Source organism: Netta rufina (genome assembly GCF_964035555.1).
Source record: "Netta rufina genome assembly, chromosome: 2".
NCBI classification, from domain to species: domain Eukaryota; kingdom Metazoa; phylum Chordata; class Aves; order Anseriformes; family Anatidae; genus Netta; species Netta rufina.
In genome coordinates this window covers 156,830,766-156,855,000 of record NC_140124.1, presented here as the reverse complement: position 1 = coordinate 156,855,000, position 24,235 = coordinate 156,830,766, and the positions used below count along the sequence as shown (strand labels likewise).

The 24,235-nt window shown below is 46.8% G+C and overlaps 1 protein-coding gene across 1 annotated transcript in view; it reads right to left on the bottom strand.

The window, feature by feature from the left end:
- ADGRB1 (adhesion G protein-coupled receptor B1) overlaps window positions 1–24,235 on the bottom strand; it is a gene marked incomplete at both ends in the record, with an annotated part of 183,177 nt that overhangs the window by 109,167 nt on the left and 49,775 nt on the right. The window contains 11 exons of the mRNA XM_084306745.1: window positions 939–1,014; window positions 2,928–3,071; window positions 3,949–4,057; window positions 8,305–8,373; window positions 9,416–9,610; window positions 10,389–10,495; window positions 12,043–12,144; window positions 15,800–15,964; window positions 17,296–17,460; window positions 20,916–21,080; window positions 22,649–22,813. Coding sequence (XP_084162871.1) covers window positions 939–1,014; window positions 2,928–3,071; window positions 3,949–4,057; window positions 8,305–8,373; window positions 9,416–9,610; window positions 10,389–10,495; window positions 12,043–12,144; window positions 15,800–15,964; window positions 17,296–17,460; window positions 20,916–21,080; window positions 22,649–22,813 — 1,462 coding nt within the window. The remainder of the gene's footprint in view (window positions 1–938; window positions 1,015–2,927; window positions 3,072–3,948; window positions 4,058–8,304; window positions 8,374–9,415; window positions 9,611–10,388; window positions 10,496–12,042; window positions 12,145–15,799; window positions 15,965–17,295; window positions 17,461–20,915; window positions 21,081–22,648; window positions 22,814–24,235) is intronic.

The following is a 24,235-nucleotide window of genomic DNA, read 5'->3' as shown; positions in this document are numbered from 1 at the left end:
ATCAGTGAGAAGAGATGCCCTGGTGTTTATGGTAAATGGGCTCACGCTAATCAGTGCAGAACAGATTTAGAAGGTGCCTTAGGATGCTGAATTTACTGCCTCGGTCCCAGCCTCAGAAAAAATAAAGAAAGAAAAGAGTGAAATAGCATGAGAAAGGGAAAAGAAAAAGGAAGGGAGTGCTGAACACAAAAGCTTGGGTGCCTGAGGCGTGTTGCAGTGGCCGGGAACGTGGTAGACATGTGCGGCCAAGCGTGCTGCTCCACTGCTCGCCTTTCCCAGAGCCTGTCTTCTGCTGAGATGCTCCTGAAGGGCTCGCTGGGGTTGGCAGCTCCCCAGTTGGTGGCTGGTCACCCGTGTCCCTATGTCTTAAGCTCCCCAAATCCCTGGGGATGGGGAACCCCTTGGACAGGGGTGGTGGAGAGCAGGAAGCTAGCAGGCAGGGGTGCAGAAGCACCAGCACCTTGCTTCCACTTCTGCCAGGGCTGCATGGACAGGACAAAGCCTTCCTGCCCCTGCAGCAAGCAAATCTAATATAGATGAGCATGGTCCCACTGAATATTGGTTTGTGGGGGGCAAAACATTTGCATGACTGAGCCAAGACCTGCCACATTGCACCTTTGGTATTTTCCTGGAAGACCAGGGGCGGCAGATCTTTGGTGCCCCTTGCCTCTTGTCCTGTTGCTGGACACCACAGACAAGAGTCTGGATCCATCCTTTCCACATGTCCCTGCAGGGCTCCCCCGGAGCCTCCTTTGCTCCAGGCTGAGCAGCCCCAGCTCTCGCAGCCTCTCCTAATAACAGGGGGGCTCCAGGCCCTCCAGAACCTTAATAGCCCTGCTATGGGCTCTCCCCAGTACGCCCAGGGCTCTCCCCAGTGTGCCCAGGGCTCTTATACTGGACCCAGCACCAGCACCAGGTGTGGTCTCACCAGCTCTTACCTCTGGAGCGAGAGGATGTTGCCCACATTCCTGTACAGCACGGTCCCCACCACGAAGACAGAAGAGTCGTCTGCCTCTGCAAGACACCAGAGGAAAAGGAAGAAGAAAAGAGCACTGAGACAATCGGGATGTCGTCTGTCCCCCCAGCTGACCCCTTTTTGCCCCCCAGAACCCACCAGGACAGCACATGGGGCATGGCAGAGAAGGGGCTGGATCCAGATCTGTGCTTCCTTCTCCCCTTGCCCCATGACAGAGAGAAATGTGTGCCCCAGAAGGTGTCAGCCAGGTGCAGGACTGGACCTCTCATGGGGGTTTCTGCCATGGCACAGCCATTGCCAGCATCACTGTGGTGGGATGCAGGTGCTGCTATAACCACATCAGGTCTCCATGGGACAGAAGGGAGGAACGAGCACCTTTGGGGTGACGTTGCTTGCCTGCAGGCAAGGCTTATTAATCCTGACGTTTAATTTAATCCTGGTGTCTTCCCCTCCAGAAATCCCACTAATCCCTCTGACAGTACTACAGTGGGCAACATGTGTAGGGTGAGAAGGTCTCTCACAGCCACCCAGAGGCATTCAGCCTTGTCCTCAGCCACTGAGCTGTCAGAGAAGAGCTGCACGCGGGCCGACAAGGGCAGCCCAGGAGGGGAGATGCCCTGCAGTGCCTGGCCTGACCCCATCACTCGTGTGATGCCTTGAGAGGCTGCAGGGGCCGTGGTCCCAAAGGAGCCTGGATGCTCTGCGTGACCTCCGGGCATGCTGCTTGGCCTTCTCCTGCATCCTGCACAGCCCAGATAAAAACAGCAAGAGCTTTGCTGGGCAAAGAGCAGGCAGCAGGGACAACCCCAAGGCTGAGTTGTAGGGGGAGAAATAAATCACTTGGAGATGAGGAAAGCCAGGGAAGCAGCCTGCTGTGGAGCCTCTCTGGTGTCTCATACTTAGGCTGAGCCTAGAAAGCACCCACTCCCTCAGCACAGGGCAGAAATGACTCTGGATGTTTCTTTTTTTTTTTTTACAAAATTGGGCTCAAATGAGGTGGGTGGAAGACAAGGAAGACTGACAGGCTTTCAGAGCAATCACATAAACATTGCTTCTCCAGGAAAGCTGACAGTCTTTTGGCCTTTCCTGTGAATCCCTGTGCAAACACAGGGATCCTGCAGCCTTTGGAGAAAGTCTTCCCCTTGGTGCTAATTGAATGCAGTAGGACATTTACCAAAGAAATGTATGTTCCTATGAGACTGTGAGCAAGTAAAACCCCAGGTCCCACAGTCTTGGGTATCCCAACACCCTCCCAAGATGTCAAAGGATCTTGGCTGTGATAGAGCTGGAGGTTTGTAAGCCTCAGCTGCTCATCCTTAGATGGCTCTTCCAGGACCAGATCCAGTCTTGGAGGACACTTACAGCACTGTTTGCTTACATGGCTGTTCCCCTATTACTTCTGCCTTTCCGTGCTCATTAACTGTACCTATAAGGTACCAACAGAGACAACGACTTGTGCTTTCCCATATTAGAAACCCAGCATATTCAAAGAGGCCTGAGAGACTCATTTCAACACGCCCTGCAGATGATTGTAGATGGAGCTCAGAACCCATATGCACCAAGAAATGAGCAACCCTGTGCAGACACAAGCTTTTTTTTCACTTCTTTGCAGGTTCAGAAGCCTTGTAAGAAGCAATCATCAAGATAACATTGCCCTGATTTTTTTTTTTTTTTTTTTTTTTTTTTTTGGCTGACTCCTGTTCTGTTTCAAACATGCTGCTGATTTAGGAGAAGACAAATATGCCTGCTCCTGAACTTGGGCAAGGCGTTCACACTTGACCTTCAGTCTGACCACATTTGAAAGCTTTATTTGCACTCAGAAGTGATACGATGAGCTTTTGTGAGCAAGCTCAGCTGGGAGGAGAGCTTGGAGACCAGCCAAATGGAAGGAACCTCTCTTAGAAAATGAAGAAGACATTTTCTCCTGGAGTGCTTTGACTGCTCTGCCTACCTGCCAGCCCCGAAGACAGGATGCTCTTGGAGACAGTGACCTTGTCCTCCGAATTCTTGGCCCAGTCCACCATGCCCCTCCAGCCTTTCATGGGGAAGGTGATGTCAGTTGCTGCATTAGCGGGCAGCTTGTGAATGCCAAGGACTAGAGGGAAGGAACAGATAAATTCAGTAAGCAAGACCAGCCTCAATAAATTCATACATGCTGAAAAAAACGCTGGAGGAAACAGTGGGAAATCAGGTAGCAGAACCATGAGGGTGGACCTCAGTAGCTCCAGGAAGAAAGCAATCTTCTTTATGCATGAAGGAGGGAGACATGAATTGTTAAGTCTCATGCTTCTGCTCAGTGAAGGACATGTTTGCACTAAACCTGGCAAAAGAGAGGTCTTTCTGCTCCTACACCACATCTCCAGGAGTGGACAGTAGTATTTGTTTTGAGAAGTACAAGAAAGAAAACCAAGACTTCTCTGGACGTGTTCTCCCAGCAGTCAGCAGACTTCCTCAGCTAGGGGTTGCATCCAGACCATCAGCTTTAACAGCCACCGGTGGACCTCTCCTTTGTGCATTTTCCTAATCCCATCACGAACCCATCTGTACTTTTTGGCTTCTTGCAGCATCCTCCAGCCCCAAGCTCCATGCTGCGGTTGTGCTTACAGCATAAATCAAACGCTGCCTGCTGTTCGCCTGCTGCCTGATCACTTCATTGGCTGCTGTGTGGCTCTTGTATTAAAAAAATAAAAGGAAGCAGCTTAATTCTTCCCAGTTTGTCATCTGTTCTCCATTCACAGTTCTATAGCTATCTCTCAAATCTCTCCATGACCTTCTTCAGGCTGAAGCCCTGGCTTATTTGGCAAAAAGCCACCCCATAGTTCTGTCCATCCACATTTTTCCCCAGACTATTTGATGTTCCACCACCCACTGGCTCCCTTCCTTCCCTCCCCACCTTTCAGGTTATACATATTGCCCTGCAATTACAGCTTCCTGGGGTCTACACTCAACACAGGGAGTGCAAATCAGCTCACCCAGGTTATCGGTCACTTGGTAGGAGTCCCGGAAATCTTTCATGCGGAATCCAATGACATCAATGAAATCCTCCACCAGCCTGAACAGCTCCTTGGCATTTGGCCCTATCTGCAGAGAGAAGGAGAATACCTGGTAGCATGGATAACAAAAAGCCCAGCATGAGTTTATCTGAAGGCAAAGGTTTTTGTCCTCACACTGGTACTGGAACAGACACTGGATATAAGGGAATATTATAGAGCTTTGGAGAATGAGGGCTGAGAAATGCTAAGGAAGCCTAGAATAAATAAAAAGATAGGAAAGAGTAATTGATGAAACTGAGTGTGGAGGGCAATATCTCAAAGCAAAGCAAAGAGAAATGTCAGAGGTTGTCTGGAGCAGGTAATCTATGGTATCATCATCTTCTTCCTCAGGTTTATCTCTACTACCAGAGACAATTTGCCCTTCCAGAGACATCTCATCAGAAAGCGAAGAGCGGTCAGTGTCGAATATCTGCCCTAAGTCAAATTCTGGGAGCCTCTATCAAGCCTTAGACCTCCCTTATCCTCAGGTACTGCAATGTTTGGTCTGAGAAACATGTTTTGGCTTCAGGAAGCCACAGATATATAGAGTCAGAAGAAGGTTGCATATAAATAACCTACTGAGAGGGAGCCCACTAAACCTTGCCCCTTCCAGGATAGCTATTTTTTTTTTTTTTATCACCCAAAAGCTCCAGCCTACACTGTTGGCATGCACAAAGGGCAGGTTTCTAGTAGGCTGGCTTTTAGGCTTGTTGTCAGGGGGATGTCTGGGAGAACTTTTCTTACATGTGGAGAAAAAAAGCAGCACAATAGGATCTCCAGGGAGAAGCAGGGAACAGAACTGAAGGGAGGCTCACTGCTTTCCCTACCACCTGGAGCATCTCAGGGACCTTTGGATGCCTCAGTTTGATGAGACACACTAGTAAAGAGGTGTACAGAAAGGTGGTAAGAGTGGGGAGATCTTTGTTGGCTTTTTCTCTTGATCTCTGTTGGATTTCCAATTGCTGTTCTTCAGTCTGAGCCTTCCTCTAGGTCAAAGATCAGGGTGTCCTGGGGCACTTTAAAGATATCCAGAGTTAAATTCTCCTGGAGGGAGGGAAGAGCATTCTCAAAGGCAGAAATCCAGCCCCTAAACCTTCTTCCTGAGATGAATCAGGCTGTGTTTAGTGACAAAGACATGAAAACACTGGAAGAAAAGTCTTTGAATGACTTTGGTTAAACCCAACACCAGAGGTACCTGCAGCCTTAAATTGGTACCTTCCAATGAGCAGGAGAAGAGGTAGAAAAGTGATGGGGGGGTTGTTTGTATATTTAATACAGTCCACTAAACCACATCTCTGACAGGTTTCAGCCAGTTGTTGACCTGAGTCAGAAACCACCAGAAAGGCAGACCATATCCCAACAAAAATGGTCCAACAAGCACATGCTTAACAAGGACTTCCAGGGCCTAATGTCAAATTCCAGGCACCGGATCACTTTTTCTCTGCAGAAAAGCACTGTGGTCCATTTTCACGCATTCCCATTCTGTTGGCAGCACCTCACTCTCCAGAAAACCAAGCTGCTTCTTGCCCAGCTGCGTCGGAGCTTTGGCATTTTTTCTCTTTCCTTTCCTGGTGTTCCCCACACGACAAAGGCATTTGCAATAACGCTTCTTTTCCAGGCATACATAAAGCTGTTAAACAATAACTGGTTAAGCAGTGGCTGATTTCATAAAATATAATCCACCTGCAATGAGCTGTGCCGACTGCCTGCCTTCCTCAAGGCACAATTGCCTACTGGGCTGAGCAACCACCACGGGAGGTCAAAGAAAAGCATCTCAGCTCCTTACATTGCCTCTCTTCCATCGATTTTCATGCTTGTGGATCCTCACTGTAATTCAGACCTCCCAAGGTGGCTGATCAGAGTGGAAGGGGCAGCTGAGGACAGCAGGATAGGATGGAGGCAGAAGGAAGGCTGAGCTGGCGAGAGATGGAGAAGGAGCACAGGGGTGGCCACACGTGTCCCTCTGTCTGGCCAGCCAAAGGAAGCTCAGTGAGAATAAAACTCTATCAGGATCAGATCAAACAGTCCTGCCAATACAGCAGGTGTGCGCATAAGGAGCAGCAAGTGAGGACACTAATTTTAACTGGATATGTTTATATTCTGTTATGGACTGAAATCACAAAGTCAAAGTAACCCCAAGCTACACTGGCCATTATCTATCAGGCTTCTGTCATATACGATATGACCATATTGTATGGCTAACCTTCCCAAAAAAAGGGCCCTTCTCTATCTGAAGTTTTTTATTTACTTTATGTATTTATGTATTTATTATTTTTTTTCCCCTTGAACAACACCTCTGCCTGGGAGTTTGCAGGACACTGGAATGTGAGACTGTAATGAAGTAGGGTTTATTTTTAATGAGCAAGTTGGGAGCCAAAACCTTCATTTCAAAAGGACTGTTTAACCTTGTGAAGCACGAAGCCTGAGTTTGCTCCATCAGCTTTAAGTGAGAAAGACAGAGACTGCTGAAGCCTCCTTGATATCCAGTGCCTGAAGATTTCTGAGGGCAGCTTCTGTCCTAAAGCCACGGTGTTGGGCTGTCATCATCATTTCCACTAAAAGAAATGCCACGTAAACATTTTCTTAACGTTGATTTCGTCGTTGTCTTGCTCCTCATGCAGGTCACTCTAATGCTGGCAGCATCTATAGGTGCAAAGAGATCATACAGGGAAAGCCGATGGGAACAAATTGCCACTGGGAGTAAGCTGCAGCTGTTTTTACGGGGATCAATAGGATTTCCCTGTTGTCATGACAACTCATCAGTTTCCTCTGCACTGTTCTGAAATATGTACACACGCCTGGAGGCTTGAAATTGTGCATTTGGTCCCTTACTGCTCCTGGAGCCAGAACGCGCCATCCAAGTGCAACGGGAAAACACCAGATCTCAGGAGAATGGGGAGAAGAAGATGTCCACAAGGCTGCTCAGCTCCTGGTGGAGGTTTTGTTGTTGAAGGAACTGTAGCACAGCTGAGCATTCAGCTCCTGTCTCAAGTTTTGGACTACCAATGACTGTACCCCTGGTGGGAAGGTTCCTTCCCAGAAGACTTCCCTGGTTGGGGTGAATATTGATATTTTTTTGTGTCAAATGATTTTTTTTCTTGTTTGTTTAATACTTCCAGACCTCTCTGATGACTTTCACAGCAATGATAGGTGGTTAAAAAGGGGCTACCATGTTCTGATTCACACCTATGGGTACTTTCCAGAGGACTGATCTCACAAAGGCTAAGTTATTCACGTTGGCCAGGTTATTTTTTAGGCTGTGACCAAAGTGAACTGGTGTTTTTGTTCCAAGGTGCAATAATGAGGAAGGGACTTGGAAGGAATGAGCATTACCATTGGCCCATTCACCAGAGTTGCTGCTGGTCTGAGGCAGAACCATTTTACTCTGAATCCCCAAAACCTGCAGCAACATGAAGACGTTGAGAAGCCCAAGAGCTCGTTAAGGGAATAGGAAAGGGAAAAAACAGGGACAAGCAAAGAGTGTAAATGGGACAAAAGAGACAAAGAGCAAGTGTGACATGGATAGAAAAACAAACCATGTCAACCTCTCCTCCAAGTATACAAGGGTATAGCTACAGAATTATTCAACAGGATCCCAGTCCTGGAGATGAGAGAAAGAAACAAAAAAAATATAAATGAACTATTGCTCATCTTATGCTGAACAGAACAAGAAGCTCAGGTGAGCAGAGCATAGCTCTGACTAGGAAAATCCTGCCTGTCCTGCATCTTTGTAGCCAGAAACTCAGACCCATGTAATCCCACTGCTTTATCTTGGCAAGAGGAGGAGACGAGAATTTTAAAAAGCCAAGGGTGTGATCAACTCTAAACACAGCTTGATCTCTGAGAACCATCCAAAATTTAGTATTCATCACCATTTTTCCTTTATTATTGTTACTTTTTTTTCTGTTACTCATGCAGAGACCCTGGCTTAGGGCTGAGATCCTGTGGCTTCCTGAGTTACTCCATAAATATGACTCAGCCTGGCACTGAGCTCACCCAAAAGACCAGTCGCATGTATCAGCTGTTTGGGAGTAACTCCTCCAGAGGTGGTCAACTCTGAAGCTGATCAGAGCTGACCACATCCAGTTTATTTGTGTCTTTCATCACAACAAATTATCAGAGAAGAACAACACTGGTGGATGGAGATATTTTGTGGTCTGTGGCTGGAACAGATTCATGTTGCACACAAAGCAACATGGACAAAAGACATGTAGACCCTTAGAAATTCCCCTTGTCATGGCTTAAGCCTATGCTGAAGGCATGACTTGCTCCACAGGATGTGCTGAAGGTTCATACCAGCTGAGCTTCTTCCCATTTCTCTCGGTTTTCCTCTGATAAAAGGTTGCTGATGATCTGGACGAAGTTCTGGAGAAAGGAGACAAAATAAGACAAAGGAGGCAGTTAGCCACGTGTGTCCCACTCAAGAAAGGACATGAAGGTGCACAAGGAACATATGAGCATCACCTGTGCTCCATGAGCCTTCCCAAGGTCCTGTTCCCAAAGGCTCCCGAGGCATTTCACAGGCCTCTGCCCCCAGGGATGTTAGCAGCAATTCAGGTTGCAGAAAAGCCTTTTTCCCAAGGACTTCACTCTAACTGCTATACCTGTTAAGGCACTGGACTGGGAAAATGTCTCTATTACTGAAGATTTTTAAGAGCAAATTAAACAGATGTCTGCCAGAAACTGATTAAAAACAGATGATCTTGCCTTGTATAAATCACTTCTCATCCCATTTCCTACTATTTCATATTTTTTTTTCAGCATAGGGAATCATTGTCATTTCTTCTCTGTGGCTTGCAAAGAGAAGCAGTGGTGGATCAAGAGAGTGCTACGCATGGTAGTACCTTTGTTTGACCATGCAGCATGCAACGAGAAGGAAGGAGACAAGATATTTCAGGACCATTGATTTTTTTTTTTTCCCCCTCTAGTTTTACCACCCGTTGCAGATCCTGTTGGGTCAGTTTAATGTTTCAAGTCATGTAGTGATGACCTATCCCAAGGGCATATCTTGTAACCACTCTGCATGCAGATGCTGAAAGTAAAATCCTAGGGTGAGAAACACAGAGACATTTTCCCTCATCAATATCCAGCTACCCGATATCACAGGATCATCTTACCTGTAGTCATTAGGCTGTAATCCCTTGCAAAGAGTGCTCTCATATCAATTAGACTCCCCAGTAAGTGCTATCGAGTTGAAATAGTTCAGAGTGACTTTGGTTTTCAAGTTCTGACTCTGTAAGCCGGGGAGAACCAACCTCAAAGGCAGGGTTTGTTAACATGCAGAGACACTTTGCTCACGTGGAAAATACTCCAGCTTTTCAGCAGCATTGAATCAGCTCAAAAGGAGGCAATCAAATCCTTAGCCCTCAATCCAGCCTTGGCAGCGAGGATACACATCTCAGCTCACCTGCACATCCCCAGAAGTTGGGCTGTGATAAGCCCTACGGAAGATCTCTGTCATGTTCCTGAGTACATCAATGGTGGACAGCAAGTCCCCACTGTAGCTGGTTCCATCCTGGGAGATTTCCACAAGGTTTTGGATCACTTCTGACAGCCCGTCTACCATCAGCCCACGCTGAGCTTTGGAAAGATGTTCCCTGGTCTGAGGAGCAGAGGGAAACATGACAAACACGTCAGTGACAGTCAAAGCCCAGTTAATGAGCTCACTGAAGGAATGGCTGGGGGAAGCTTTGTGACCTTCCTTGTAATTCAGAGCACAGATTAGATGAACCTAACAATCTCTGCTGACCTGAAAGCCTGTGATATTTTTAAAATGATAGAAGAGCAAAATGTAATTTTTTGGTATGCCCACAAAGAAAAGGTTTTTTATATGTTCAGAAGAGTTATGCTACTACACAGACACTATTCTGTTGCAAACCTAAGGCCAGCTATTTTGCCCTAAAACCTTGTTTTCTTATAACCAGTCTGGAACTATTTTGGGACAGACTGCACCTCTTCCTGAAAAGAAAAGAACGGTTCTCATAAAGGCAATGCCACTTTAAGGCAATCCATGGGAAGACCAGCAGAAACAGGAAAATTAACCACAGTAACAATTGTAAAACTAATGAAAAATAAGTGGCTTATTTAAAAATGTTACAATCACAGTCATTCTTATGGATAATGTGATATGGAAGACCTGGTAAGACCTGGACTCTGTCAGGCTAGATATTAAAATAGCCAGTGGGGAACCATCCCTTGTCAATGGAGAGCCCATATATCACAAGCTAGGCAGACAAAAGCAGTAACACAAAATCAGAGAGGAGCTGGTATCTCCCCTGCATGTAGAAATGTTGCTTTCCTTCTTCTTTGTACTTCTAACAGTATAAGAAACATTTAGGGGGATAATGATCTCATCAGGTGTTGAATTCTGTCTGCCTTACCAGCATCTGTATGTTCCTGTAATCAATAGAAACACACTTGACATAGGTTGGAGGCTCCCAGTAAGCTATCCCTTCTTCATCTAAAGTGCATCTTCGAAGGATCAGCCCTGGAAGAGGAAAGAAAAGAGCATGGGAGTGGGAGCAGCTGGATGAAAAGCCCAGCACCTTCATGGAGAACTGGCCAATGCTGGTAGCACCAAGGGCAGCAGGGGCATCTGCAATGGTGGGGAGAGGTTATGTGTGTTTTGGGAGAGGTTTTGTGCATTTGGGGAGAGGTTCTGTGTATTTTGGGAGAGGTTCTGTGCATTTTGGGAAACATTATGTGCAATTCCTCTCCTTCATTTCTTACTGAGGGGTAGGCCAATAAAAGAGATGCAAATGAAAACAAAACTTAACAGCTGGGACACAGCTGGCCAAGGTAAAAGAAAGTTTAATTTGCCCATCAAAGCAAGTTTCTCCCTGCTTCTGGAAGTCCCACGAGCCTCCCCAGGCGGCATGGTCTGGTACTTGCAGCTAAACCAGCCACGCTATCTTCTGCTGCCTACACAGTCTCAACGAGCAAAAATATCCAAAATATCCATCTTTGCATCAGCTGAGAATCTCTGAAAGCTGCCCGCAGTCCTCCCCCAGGCCTTTCCTCAGCGTCAGCTTGCAGTGGGTTGTGCGGTGGCAATCACATGCCTTCGCGATGCAGAGGAACAGGAGTACCGGCGAGGAGACAGCGGACAGGAATCGCCTTGCCCAAGCAATTACTCTGCCAGAGTAATCCTCTGGGATCCACTCAGAGAGTGTCCAAGGACCAGGCATTGCTGGGTTCACAGTCCCATTGCTACTGATAAGTGGTTCAGTGTCCTATGGATATGGCCCTTCTTCTGGGCTAACATTTGGAATGACTCTGACCCTCCAAGAGTGCATGAATAGGAGAGGTCCAGGGTCTTTTCCATCCAAAAACCTCACTCAAACAGAATAAAACCTTTATGTTCATTATGGACACTGCTGTCCTATTTCTGATCCTGCCTGGGATTGAGAAACATGCATCAGGGGTCAATCTCCACCACCAGAACATCTCCTGGAGCCTTCTTCCCTGCTTTCCACTCCCTGGGGAATGTGTGGCTGCAGCCACAACAGATAACACCAGGATGCCCAGGCACTACCCCTTCCCACCACCGTGGCCAGAGCACCTGAATATAAGCAGAGAGAGTTACTCTGGTTCATAAACGGGAGTGGAAATCAGCTAAGTGTGGCTTGGCAATGCATTCCAGACTTTGTGCTTTTAGATACAAGCTTCTTCTATGGTCAGTGGGGATGGCCAAGACTAGGGGACTTGTGAAGCCCAGCCTGCTTCTGCAGAGCTATCTGTAGCAATTGGATGTACATGCCATACCACAGCAGCCCTTGATAGTGAAGCTGGTCCAGGATTAGGCAGTGGTTGGATGGGAAACCACCTCAGAGTGTCTAATATGGATCAAGGGGTTGCTTTCAAATAGTTAGGAACTGCAGAAATCCAGAGAGAACTCAGCCTTGAGCAAAGGGCAGATAGCCCATTGATCATGCTCTCCTCCCACATCCACATTGTCCTCATCTTGGAGGCAAAGGATGAAGGATGAACTGTAGGTGGGCCATTTCCCCAGCCAAGGCATGCAGACATCCTTACCGGTGGCATTGCGAGGACACCGGACAGCTGCGGCGTCCCCAGCGGGCGTCTCCTTCCAAACCACAGAGGCAAGGCTTTCCTCGTCACAGATCTCATGGGGTTCTGCAAGGCAGGAAAAACTCCATTAGTAAAGCCTCTTCCTCAGGAGGGATGTGTAAAAGGGGAAAGAGAGGAGCACGGCCTGGAGGGAAGATCTTTGTGGGGTGAAAAATGTCAAAACCACTTTAAACTCTCTGGGATTTGCTTTGCCTGTCTGCGAGCTCTGACCAGCCTGAGGATCAGCTCATTAATACACCTGTAACAACCCAGGAAAGTCCTCTTACATGCCTGCCCTGTCTCAGAGGAAAGCTGCTCTTGCTACGCCCTACTAAAGTTTTCTTCTCTCATTTCAAGGTGAGATGTCCAGCTTTTGGGGCTGAACCTCAAGGCTTCAAACTCAATTCCTTCCACCCATCAGGGTCATCACACAGGTTTGGGGCTGGATGTGGTTCAAAAGATGCTCTGCATAAATAAGTTGGAGTAGGTGCAAAGGAAATAAACAAATTGAAAAAAAAAAAAAAAAAAAAAGTGGATATATTCCTTGGGTGGGCTTCATTCAGGCACTCTGCTACCCTTTTATCCAAGGATGCAGGAAGAATGAACAGGCTGGATTTGCATTAGCAGCTCCTTTCCAAAGAGTGCTGCAGAGTCCAGGAGGACTGTAGAAATATGCAAAATATGTTTAGAGGCATTACAGAGAAAGCCCTTTGGAAAGAGAAGGCTTTTGGATGCTTTTCTGAGTAGAGGTGAGTTGGCTCCAGGGTCTGTGGGACCTGAGAAAATGCATCCATCACAGAAGGAGGTGTTCTGTTAAATGAAGGGAACTACAAGTAGGGTGCTGAAGCTATCTATCACTCCTGAGGGTGGGGAAAGGGAAAATTACATGTAATGGTTTTCAGTAACATATTTATTTACTGTGCATTTAAATCTACCAGTAAAGAGAAAGCTGAGAGCATGCCTGTGTCTGGCCAGGAGTGGCAGCTGCAAAGCCAAAGCCAAAGCCAAAGCCAAAGCCAAAGCCAAGGGCAACCAGCCGTGGAGCTGGGCAGCTGCCTGCTGAGCTCCCTTCCCATGTAGGAAAGCGCTGCCCATGCCAAGGTCCAGTGATGCCAGCAGAGATGTGCCAAAGTTGCAGGGAAAACATACATTTGATATAAAGCAATAGATGGGGACCTGGAGTTGTCATGCTGCTTCCAATGGTGGAGATGACCTTGAAGGTCTCCTTTGATAAGGGTCATGTAGATGTGATGGCATAGATCATCTTAGGGTCTGTGTCAGGAGCAAATCCCTGGGGATGGACATACCCTGCAGAAGCTCTGGAACTAGCCAGAGCTCCAAACTGGCTATGGGGAAGGCTCCAAGCCAAGATTATGGGCATGGAAAGTCCTGCTGCTTTGAAGAACTCAGAGAGGACCCAACAAGCTGCCTACATATCACAGCTTCTGGAGTCAAGCCCCAAGACTGTGTGTCCCCAGCCCCAGCTGCATTTCAAATACAGATTCCTCCCTGGTGCATCCAGTAGACGCTGATAATGAACAAGTTATGCTCCCTGCTTGAAAACAGATGTTTCTTCCTGTTTTAAAATTCCCCTTTGAGTAATCACTATTATAATAAAATCCCAGAGGGCAAGCGGGATCCCTGCTGTGCTCTGCACATATGCAGAAACAGTCCCTGTGCCAACAGCTCACGACTTCAGTGGATAAGGCAGAAAATGGGCAGAAAAGTGGCAGTTTTATTTCCAACCATTTGGCGAGGAGCTGTAGGACAGTAAGATGAAGCCACCCAGTTGTGACCAGCACGTGGTCGCCTACAGAGCCTGTTGTAGGGCAGGGAGCTGAATGCAAAACTCCTGGCCCAGTGGTTTGGCCATGGTCATATATTATCCACTGGGAACTGTTGCCCACAGGAGGGTTTGGGACATGAGGTGGGAAGCTTCTAACACCCCCAGCGTGCAAAAGCATGTCTAAAAGCAGACAGGGAGCTCACATCTGACCTGCCCTTGCTCCTTCCCTGACCTCTAGAAGCTTTTCTGGCTTGCACCCCTGCAGTCTCCCTGGGGGCCGCTGAGGGATGCTGTGGATCAGAGATGCTCTTTAGAAGTACACTGATTGTCTGGCATTCTCTTGCCAGTGAGTGCAGGAGCAATTCCCAGGCCAGGATAGAATCGTTTAATCCTTTTATTTTATTTTTTTATTTTATTTTATTTTTTCATTTTCTTGATGTTGCTTCATAACAATATCCCTTTTGCCAGAGTAACCTATTTGCACCGGGAGATTTTAATAACTAACCCAATTAAGCTCAATTCTTCTGCTCAAATCAAATCATGCCAGCATTTGATACTTTCTCGAGAACAAATCGAGCGGGTTTATTTTTAGCTTCTGACGGCTCCCTGCCTTTTCCTCCCCCTGCAAATTAACAACTGCAGCAAGACCCTTCTGGTTTTGAGCCCTAGCGGGGCTCAGCGCCTTTTCCTTTTGAGTGCCATGCAGGCATTGGCCCCTGCGGACACAGAAGAAAAGATTGGGCTTGTTCTGCCAGGGCCCCAGCTGGCACACGCTGAAGCTGAACTAAATCTCTCTGTAGACACCACCAGACGACCTGGTGCTAAGCCTCTCTGTGGCGGAGGAGAGCTTTACGGCTGAGTTAGGAGAGACTCTCACCCGCCTCTGCTAATTGAGAGGCACAGCTTGTAAGGGGAGGTGATGTCTTTTATTACAGCGGAGCTGCGAGGAGTGAATGTGCTGTTATCTTCTGGCTAAACTGGGTAAAACTTTTGTGCTGAAGTGCTTTGGCTTTTATCTGTCTTCAGCAGTTTGCACGGGGCTCCAGGGGTCAGATGTCCTGACCATCACACATCCATCCCCAAAAGCTTCTGCACCTCTCATCACAAGGACAGCCAGGACACCACCATGACAATCTCTGCCATTGCTCACCGAGAGGCTCCAACAATTAATTGCCCTCTCGGTCAAAAATCAGGGCCCGTTATGATCGATGCAGTCTGCCTGCCAACATCACACAGGCCATTGATTCCCCACCAGCAGTTTCACCAGCAGGGACTTCAACCCAGACTAAGAAAGAGAATAGAAATGGTGTGCCAGCCTGTTGTTTTACACTGCATGGAAGACAGATAGAAGCATTCCAACTTACAAGTTTTTCCTTCTGCTTATTTTTCTCATTAAAACCCAGATTTTTGTCTGTCCTGTAGCTCCCTTGTTCTCCATCAGGGCTTTTACACCCTTTTTCTCAACTGTTTCTCATGCTGTTCCCATGGCTGTAGCTAGAGAAGGATGAGACTGAGCAAGGCTCTGATGGATCTGCACACATCTGTCTTTTTTAAAAACTGCCAGTGGCACACGGGTCTCCCAGAGGCTAGGTAAAGGGTGGGAAACAATGAATCTTCCTCCACACTCAAATATTTCATGGGCTCAAAACTCTGATATCAATTTTTGCTCTGGAAGTCTCTTTCACTCTTATGACTCTATGACAATAAAAAAATGAGAAATATGAAGTCTAGACCAGTGGGACTTGTCAAACATCCACTGAAATCATCATGGTCACACTGGCTTCAGCAAGAATTTTGTGCCTGGGTAATGAGCAGGGTCAAACGCAATCACAACTCCTTGTTGCATTCAGCTCCCTAACACAGGGCTCAGCACCCTTTTCCAAAATTCCTGTCCCCCCAGTGTGAAGGAGGGTGCGAGGAGTCTGGGGTACGTACCAGGACACCTCCTGTCATTGCACTGCTTGTACTCTTCTTTGGGGCCCTGGCAAGACTCTCCGCCGAAGAAGGGCCCGTAGCACACCCGGTCACGTCGTTGGGTCCCACCTCCACATGTGGTGGTGCAGCTGCCCCACACGCCCCAGGCTTGCCACTTCCCATCCACTGGAGACAAGAAAAGAGGAAAGAAACAGCCTGAAACATCCCCAACGTCATCTGCAATGGAAGGAGGCAACTTCCCAAGGTGAGCACTGGAAAGTAGGATGAGTAGAGAATGGCTTGGTGTGAAGGGAGGTCTCCTGCCTCAGATCCTTGTCTGATCCTCAACAGACATGGAATAAGTGTGTACTCTTTCCCATTAAGGCTGCCCTTTGATGAGTGAGGGGTGTTCTTGTGCTCCTCCTCAGTATCCTCCCCCAACAACACCAGCCCTGCTCAGGTTTGGGGCTCTGACCATGAATGCTTTCAGGGCCAACAGAGATTCAACCTGGTGGTCAGCCTCATCTACCAGCCAAAGTCCATAGTTGGTATTTGGTTGGGATGCACAATACATGTCTGAAAATGAGCACAAAGGGACCAGCAGAGCCCCTCCCAGGTGAGAAACTTTGAAGAAACATCAAACAACCCTCACTCCAGCCATTTCCATTGCACTAAGGTTTCACGTACCTTGGAAAGAGCTATTGCAAGAGGCTAAGATGTTGTCTCATTTCCTGGTATCTTCTCCAAGCATCTTTACAGACTCAGTGGAAATGCTACTTCTTTTGCATTAACAATGGCCTTTATCAAAGCACTATAAAAATGTTAATTAGCCCTCACTACAAGCCTGCAAGGTAGGAAAATGTTTTCTTCTGCTTCATCACAGACAAGAAACAACAACTCAGTGACAGAAATAGAGGAAGAACCTAAGTCTTCTGATTCATATTTGGGTTTTAATTAGGAGTTAGCAGGTCACCTCCGGTCAAATAATTCCTCTCCAGAGGGTGGGAGAAATCCGTCTCTTCTTCTCCAAGCAATGGAAGGAAATTACTGAAGAAAAGGGCCAGCACCAACCTCTCGTGCTTTATTTGGTGACATCTTGGGTGTCCACTCCTCAATCCTATGGGTTAATGGGGATAGAGCACCCAAGGAGAGCCAGAAAAAGGGCCAGGGAATGTATGGCAAGAAAAAATGGTCCTGATTAATCTTGACAGCTTCTAGATATCTAAGCCTTGTTTTCAGGCAAGAATATTTTTCACACCAGTTTATCCAATTAGTCAGAAAGACATGTTCTCCATGGATAATTACTCACCTGTCTGGGGTCTCCTGGAGCATTTGCCAGCTATAGATTTTGGGTTCATGGTCTGTAAGTGTGATCCACAGCCTCCTTACTACTGCATCGCTGGTGAAAACTATGCAACTCTTCCCCAGGGGAAACGGGAGGGGGGGTTATAAAAGCCTACCTGGGACTGAAGAGAAGGATGACCCAAGAAAGAGAGGAAAAGTCATTGTCCACTGACCTGGGCATTGGCGTAGGAAGCAGTCCCTGGTCTCCACCCAGTGTCCTTGGCATTCGGCTCCCCCGTAGGAGGGCCCATTGCATTCCCTCGTCCGCTGTTGGGTGCCGTTGGAGCAGGAGGCTGAGCAGGAGCTCCAGCTCGACCACTCATTCCAGTTTCCGTCCACTGAGTGGCCCAAAGAAAGAAAACAAAGCGGAATGTGAAAATCGCTCCCTCTGGAAGGAGTCATGTACAAGAGTCTCTGGCCTGTGCCAGCAAGGGACCGAGGTAGGGGAGGACAAACCGGGGTCACAGAGAGTGTTAGGAGGACAGCATCATCGGGAAAAAGTTCAAACAAGAGTGGCAACGGCAATGTCTTGGGACCCTGTGCAACCTCCAGCTGTTACGTTATGTTATGTTCTTCCAGGATGCAAGCACCATAACACATTGATTTTTATGTTCATAGCAACAGAAAAGTTAAAATTATCGACGTTACATATTCTAATATAAAATTCCAAACTATTAATATTGCCAGTGACAACGTAACCTTAAAATAGAGAGCGTGGATCATATTTTCACTGAAAATTTTGAAGGAATCCATCTGTTACCAGGATATTTGGACCAGATGATCTTAGAGGTCTTTTCCGACCTTAATGATTCTACTATTTTATAATTCTATTTCCCATTTTGGTCAACCTACTTTTTTTAGGGAACCTTTTTTTTTTCACCATAACTAGTCCAAAGCAATACATGAGCCTGGTTCCTCAAGCACTCAAATGCTCTGTTTTGCAGAGGAAGCCCTTCAAGCACAAACTCGAATGACACAGTTATTGAGAGAAATTCACTCTGTCAGCCAGGAAATCCTCAGAGCAAAGGTGTGCTCCAAGAGAAGACCACAAACAGAGTGCGCGTGTGTGGTCAATGCCCTTCTGTCACAGCTGAATTAACACTGACAGGCTTGATGTATCTCCACACAGCAACATCTCTGATAATTAAATAGGAAAGGGAGGGAAAAGAGAGGTTATGATAGGGACAGGTTTGGAAAGAAACATGAATGCATCTTATTAGTGTGGTGCAGTGTGAGGCATTCCCAAGTGTGGCACTCACACCCTAATTGGTCCCTGATCATCAGATCTATCACCCAGCCTGCTATTCCTGGAGCGCTTTTTCTCATTAGCAGCGGTCATCATGCTCTGTTTAGCTCTCATTAACTGTTAGCTCTCACTCAGAATAAAAACAACTGAATCAGAGGAAAGTCTGAATTCTGGCTTGTATCACGTTGCTGTAGATTGCAGCTCATTTTCTTTCACTTTGTTTATCAGACCAAGAAAAATATATGCAGCCTGGTCCCCTGTGTCATCTGCAAGGCCCCAAATAATCTCCATTGAAGCTGAGTGGCTCTTTGTCTTCAAGCATGGGAGAAAATGTCAAAATATCCAAATGAGCAACTGTTAACTCAGATGGTATCACATGAGCTTGGAAGGTCTGAAAATAAGGCAGAAAAGTACTTCCAAAAAGTGCCCATTTTTGGTAATCCAAACTCGATGTTTTCATCATGCATAATTCAAATTATCATGTCAATGCTTATCAGCCCCAAGGAGGAGAAATGCATGAGGTGGTGGCTGAGGGTTGGTTCTTCTCTGGAAGCGATCCCAAAAGCCACAGAGTAGGTCCTACCAGATGTAAATAAGTTCCTCTGATGGGACGAAGTGACAGTGATTAACCTTCCACAGTGGTCACTGATATTGGAAAGTTGACATTGCATTTCCCAAAGTAGATATTGCTTTTACCAAAAAAAAAAAAAAATATGCTTTTTCCATACTATACGGTGTTGGTGGTGATTGGAATCCTACCACCACTGTGAGCTTCTGGAGATGGGAAAATGGAAAAGAGCCACATCCACAAATTGCTCATTCACTGGGAGAGAGCGAGCAGGGAATTTCCTTTGAGATGAGAGCTCATTTATTCCTGGACTGCAATTGTAAAAATATTTTTAAAATGGGGAAGAGACCATGTGGCATCTCCAGCCATGTACACTGATGTAAGGACGTCTCTTGGGCAAGATGTTGAGGGATCTCCATCATAAACCCATCAAAGACCGTCACCATACCGCACAATGAGTCTATCAAAGTTCCTTGGAGCCTGCTTTGTGCAGCCTGTGCAGACACTGCCATTGTCTTCCCCCTGATTTCTTTTCCTCCGAAGGACTTGGGACTCAGCCGGCGATATCTGCTGCTCCGGAGGAACAAAAGCTCCGTTGTCCCTGAGCAAAGTGTTTTTATCGGCCGCAGTAATAAATCCTCTGAGTGGGGCGGGAAGGAGCGATACGGATGTCTGGCATGTCGAGCACTGAGCAGCGCCCATTGTTGTGCTTCAATGAGTCCCCCAGCGCTGCACTCATTTGGCATGGCAAAGCCACTGATTGCCTTTGTGGCATTAATTAGAGCTGAAGTCTTTCTGTTGGGCTGCCTGTCTTTCCTCCCCCCTCTCCCCGTTTCATTTGAGACAGTGTATCCACATATTTATTTGCATTTAAATTAATTATGGCTCAACATTAACTCAGAATATGCTTTATTGCCCAAGCAATGCCAGGTCTGACTTCTTTAATTTGTCTTTTTTATGACAGAGCCAATTTGATGCCTGGGATGTCCTTATTCTGAGGAGAGCCTTCTGGACGGCAGCCAGGAATCCAGGGATAGTTACTTGGGGTGAAAACCAGGCGGAAAATGCCAGGAGGTTTCTCACAAATGTTTTCACAAAGTTCTCATCACTCCCACAGTCCCTTTCCTCCTCCGGGGACATCATAATTTCTCATAATGATTCTCATTAAACCTGAAAAGTGTCAGTTGACATTATCCTGGGAGAGGGGAGGCGTGCTGGGGAGCTCTCTTGTGTTCTGATCGCGTCCACCAGGAAACCCCCAGCTAAATTAATGGAGGCTCTGTGGTAAACCCAGGGCCTCTCTGGTTCAGGGAAAGGAAACCAGAGGAGCACAATTGGATTTCCAGTGAGCAGAAACCATTTTGTCTTGAGGTTTGTTTCTGGTGTCTCAAAGAATAAATCAGAGAGAGGTGTTTGGAGGTGAAATTTAGGTGATGGGAAGAAGTTCCTAAAAGTTCATAAGAAGTTCCTAAAATATGTCAGACAATGCTCTCAGGGGTCTCTTAGTTCATCTCGCTGCCCATGGCAGGTTCCAATACAGAAAGAACTTGCACAGACAGTGAAATCCAGGCAGGTATGCAACTAGTGGGCAAAAGCACCCACTCCTGTACAACAAACCCAGGTGGACACCATGGTTTTGAACCATCCACTGGGGATAATAAATGAAAAATATGAGATGTTCATGGAAATGTTAGTGATAACTGAGCCAGTCCAGATCTATCCCATGTAACGCGTCCTTAGTAAGTTACTACACAGTGCAAATTCAAACCTAAAATAGCTGAATATCCCCAGAAGGTGGCTCTTGGTTGCTCCTCTGATGTCTCCTTTCCTTATAGATGATCCTTTATGGAACAGATCAGTCCGTGTGATCCTTCAGCCAGGACTGACAGCTACAGAGCTCTTTGTTGACCCACCTGTGGGCATCTTTGGGGGCCAGGAGACCTGCCGGAGGGAAGGCCTCTAATCTCTAACTGCCTTACCTGGGCAAAGTGCGATGTTGCAGAACTTCGTTTGCTTCTCCGGGCCCTCGCAGGGGTTCCCACCAAACTGTGGGGGCTTGCACGTGCGGGTCCGGTCCCTGTACCCTCTCCCACAAGTGGAAGAGCACAGGCTCCACGGAGACCACTCGTCCCAGGTGCCATGCACTGCAACCAAAGCAGAAGAAGTAAGTTTCCTTTCCAGAGGAAATCACTTCTGGAGAAGTGATTAAGCCCACTGAGCACAGCATCGTACCCCCTGCCCCCCCCTCCCGAATGAGCAGCCTGTGAGATGCTGGTATGGGAAGGCCAAGAACAAATCAGCCTGAAATCTGCAAGAGGAACATGGTGTAATTTTTTTTGTGATTTGGTATTGACAACAAGTATCTTTTACTTTCCATCCCACTTGAAATAAATTGAAATGCGCTTTTAATTCAACACGTTTTTCAGAATGTTGAGCCAAGGGAAAGGGCATTTTTTTGGTGGAAAAGATGCAATTAGCTAGAGAGGAACAACAACAACAAACAGAAAAATCACCCTTTGGAACGCAGCGTTGCCATCATTTTCTCACTTGTCACCATTTTTTCCCTCGCTCAACGTTTTTTCTTATTGAATCTTCAAAGGCTACAGCATTTTCAAGCTCTCAGAAAAGCTGTAGCCTGTTTCATAATTGCTATCATATGCAGTGATACTGCAGGGACAAAGCTCAGGAGGCTTGGAGGAGCAGGATAGAAATAGGATGTGCAGCAATGCTCCAACACTGCTCAGGCCATCACCGACAACTCCAAGAATTAGACTTCTAAAGCCTGCTAATCTATATTAACATAATCTTCTCCAAAATAATCTAATCTAATCTGGCCAGTTTATTTATGGAAGGTTAGTCACTGTAATCTCTGGAGGCCAAATGTTACAAGGACGTACTGATCTCTCTTAAGGGACTGCAGGACTTCACCCTTCCAGCTTTATCTGGAGAAGCTAACACAAAATCTACAATGCTTCAGAAAAGAAATAAAAATGCAGTCATGCAGTCACTTTTCCTGTCCTCTATTGGTTGTTAACTGATCCACCAGCCTCAGGAAGGGGGAGTTTAAACCTAATGTTTTGTGATTGTCATCAGGCACCTTGCATGATAAGAGATAACTAGAGCAGAAAATTTAGCATGGGAACCAGCTCTGTGGTTTTGCCCTTGTAAGATTGGGTTGAACAATGATGTCTCTGGTCAGGAGTTGTGAATAACACACCTGGTTTAACAGCACAGTTCTTCAAAGTAATATCCAGGCCCCCAGATTGTGCTTTATCATCAAAATTGTGGAAGAAGAGATATAAAAGTGGAGAGGGATGGCTCAATACATGAACATACCAGCAGCTGAGTTTTTCGTGCTGACTTTGCAATGCTGTACCTTGTGTTAGCAACCAAAAGTGTCATCTGTCACTGCTCTTTCCCAATCTGCCTCATGCTTGGAAACACCCCCCAAGGGTACAGGCCTTTCAGATATATTTTGCTCATTGCATTTAAATAGCATGGAATTGTCTGTACCATACAGAGCAAGTGCCCATCTAACAGGGCTTGGTCAATTAATGGTCTCTTTGTGAGACTATAAGTGTTAAAAGGGAAGGAAAGGGGAAAAAAAAGCCTCCTTCCAAGAAGATATCGTGAAGGAGATGTCCTGAGCTGTTAGTACTCCACGAGCCTCTCTTCCCCTCCTGCCCATGGGTGCACGGAGCGCTCAGCCCACCTGGGCACACAGCAGAGTTGTTGCACTGCCTCTGCTCCCGGAGAGGACCGCTGCACTGAGTGCTGTAGGAAGACGACACGCAGAACCTGGTCCTGGTCTGCCAGCCCTCCCCGCAGGTGGTCGAACACACACTCCACGGGGACCACTCCTCTGCTGCAGGGTCACCTGTTGGGGTTGGAGCAGAAGGTGAGGATGGGGCATCCTTGGTCCCTGGATCTCTGGGGATGTGCTTTGCAAGTGGCACTTTGCCAGCAGCTAAAAATCTGGGAATTTGTGCAAAGTGTCCCATGTGTAGGGGGCAAGGGGATCGGAGAGAAGGTTTTTTTTTTGGGGGGGGGAGGGACGTTTCTCAGTGTTGTAACACACACACACAAAGGGAATGACAGAGAGGAAGTAACAGTGGTTGGGTAGGGAAGGTACACGTGTCCAAAAACAGAGCAGGTGTAAGGATCCAGCTCCTTTCCCTGTGTTCTCTTGGCAGAGGGGGAACAGATAAAATAGCAAAATAAAATCAACTGAAGCAATCCCACAGAGCTGTCTCTTGTCATCTCCTTCACCTGTGGAGAAGAGCTGCTTTGAGCATCTGACTTCCTGTATACACTATAACAAGTTCTTCCCTGTAGTATTGGGAAGACAAGTAAGAGCATCCCACTGAACAAACGATGGGGTTGGAAAGGACTGAGACATATTCCCTCTATCACTGATATCCTTGGACTCATATGGTCCTACCAGGAGGGTATCTCCCAGGTCACAATAGCCAGAAAAGTCACGAGAAGCATGTTGTAGGAAAGGACAAATATTCCTTTATTTTTCATAGGCACTGATCTAGCTTTGGGAAAATACCTAGATGAAAAGAAAAGCTTGCTCTGTTTCATTAATTAAAGTCTCCATTTTTTGTTTTTTAGATTTCTAATGGGTTACCAATAATTATGCATGATAAACTTAGAACACATTTGGTATGTATAGCACACGGGCATATGACACAGGCAAACACCAAGAGCACATCTTTGAGGATGCATAAGAGAGGGGCATGTCCTTGTAGTAACAAGTTCTTAAGATCATCAGACTACACCATGTCACATCATAACCAGATGCATCTGGCAGACCACAGATGAAATACACAGGACCATGGTACTTGGTGCAGCATGACTTTAGGGGTCGTACATGCTCATGGCACAGCCTGAACTGCACCCAGCACTTGGACATGTGTCCAGCACCACCACCCCATTCCCAAAAACAGCTGGACAGTAAATGCTGTATTAGACTGACCAGCTTCAACACAGAGCATGAAAGACATACAGATGGTGGGCTGGCACAGCTTGAGATCTTGTCCTGCTTGTAGGCTTAAAAAAGAGCTGAGTGTCCATATAGGAACTGTGATGGGATCTGTAGGGGTTGGAGACCATCAAACTGTCCAAAACCGCCTCACCTGCCCTAAAACTATGCGTGTTTGACTTCTTCCCCGAGGTGATATATTTGTTCACCAGTGTCTTATGGGAGTTGTCTGCACTTAATTAAATTTTATGCAGGATTTCAAGTGTTTGTGGCTCTCATCAGTCTGCTCATTGGACTCAGAAAGAGGGGAAG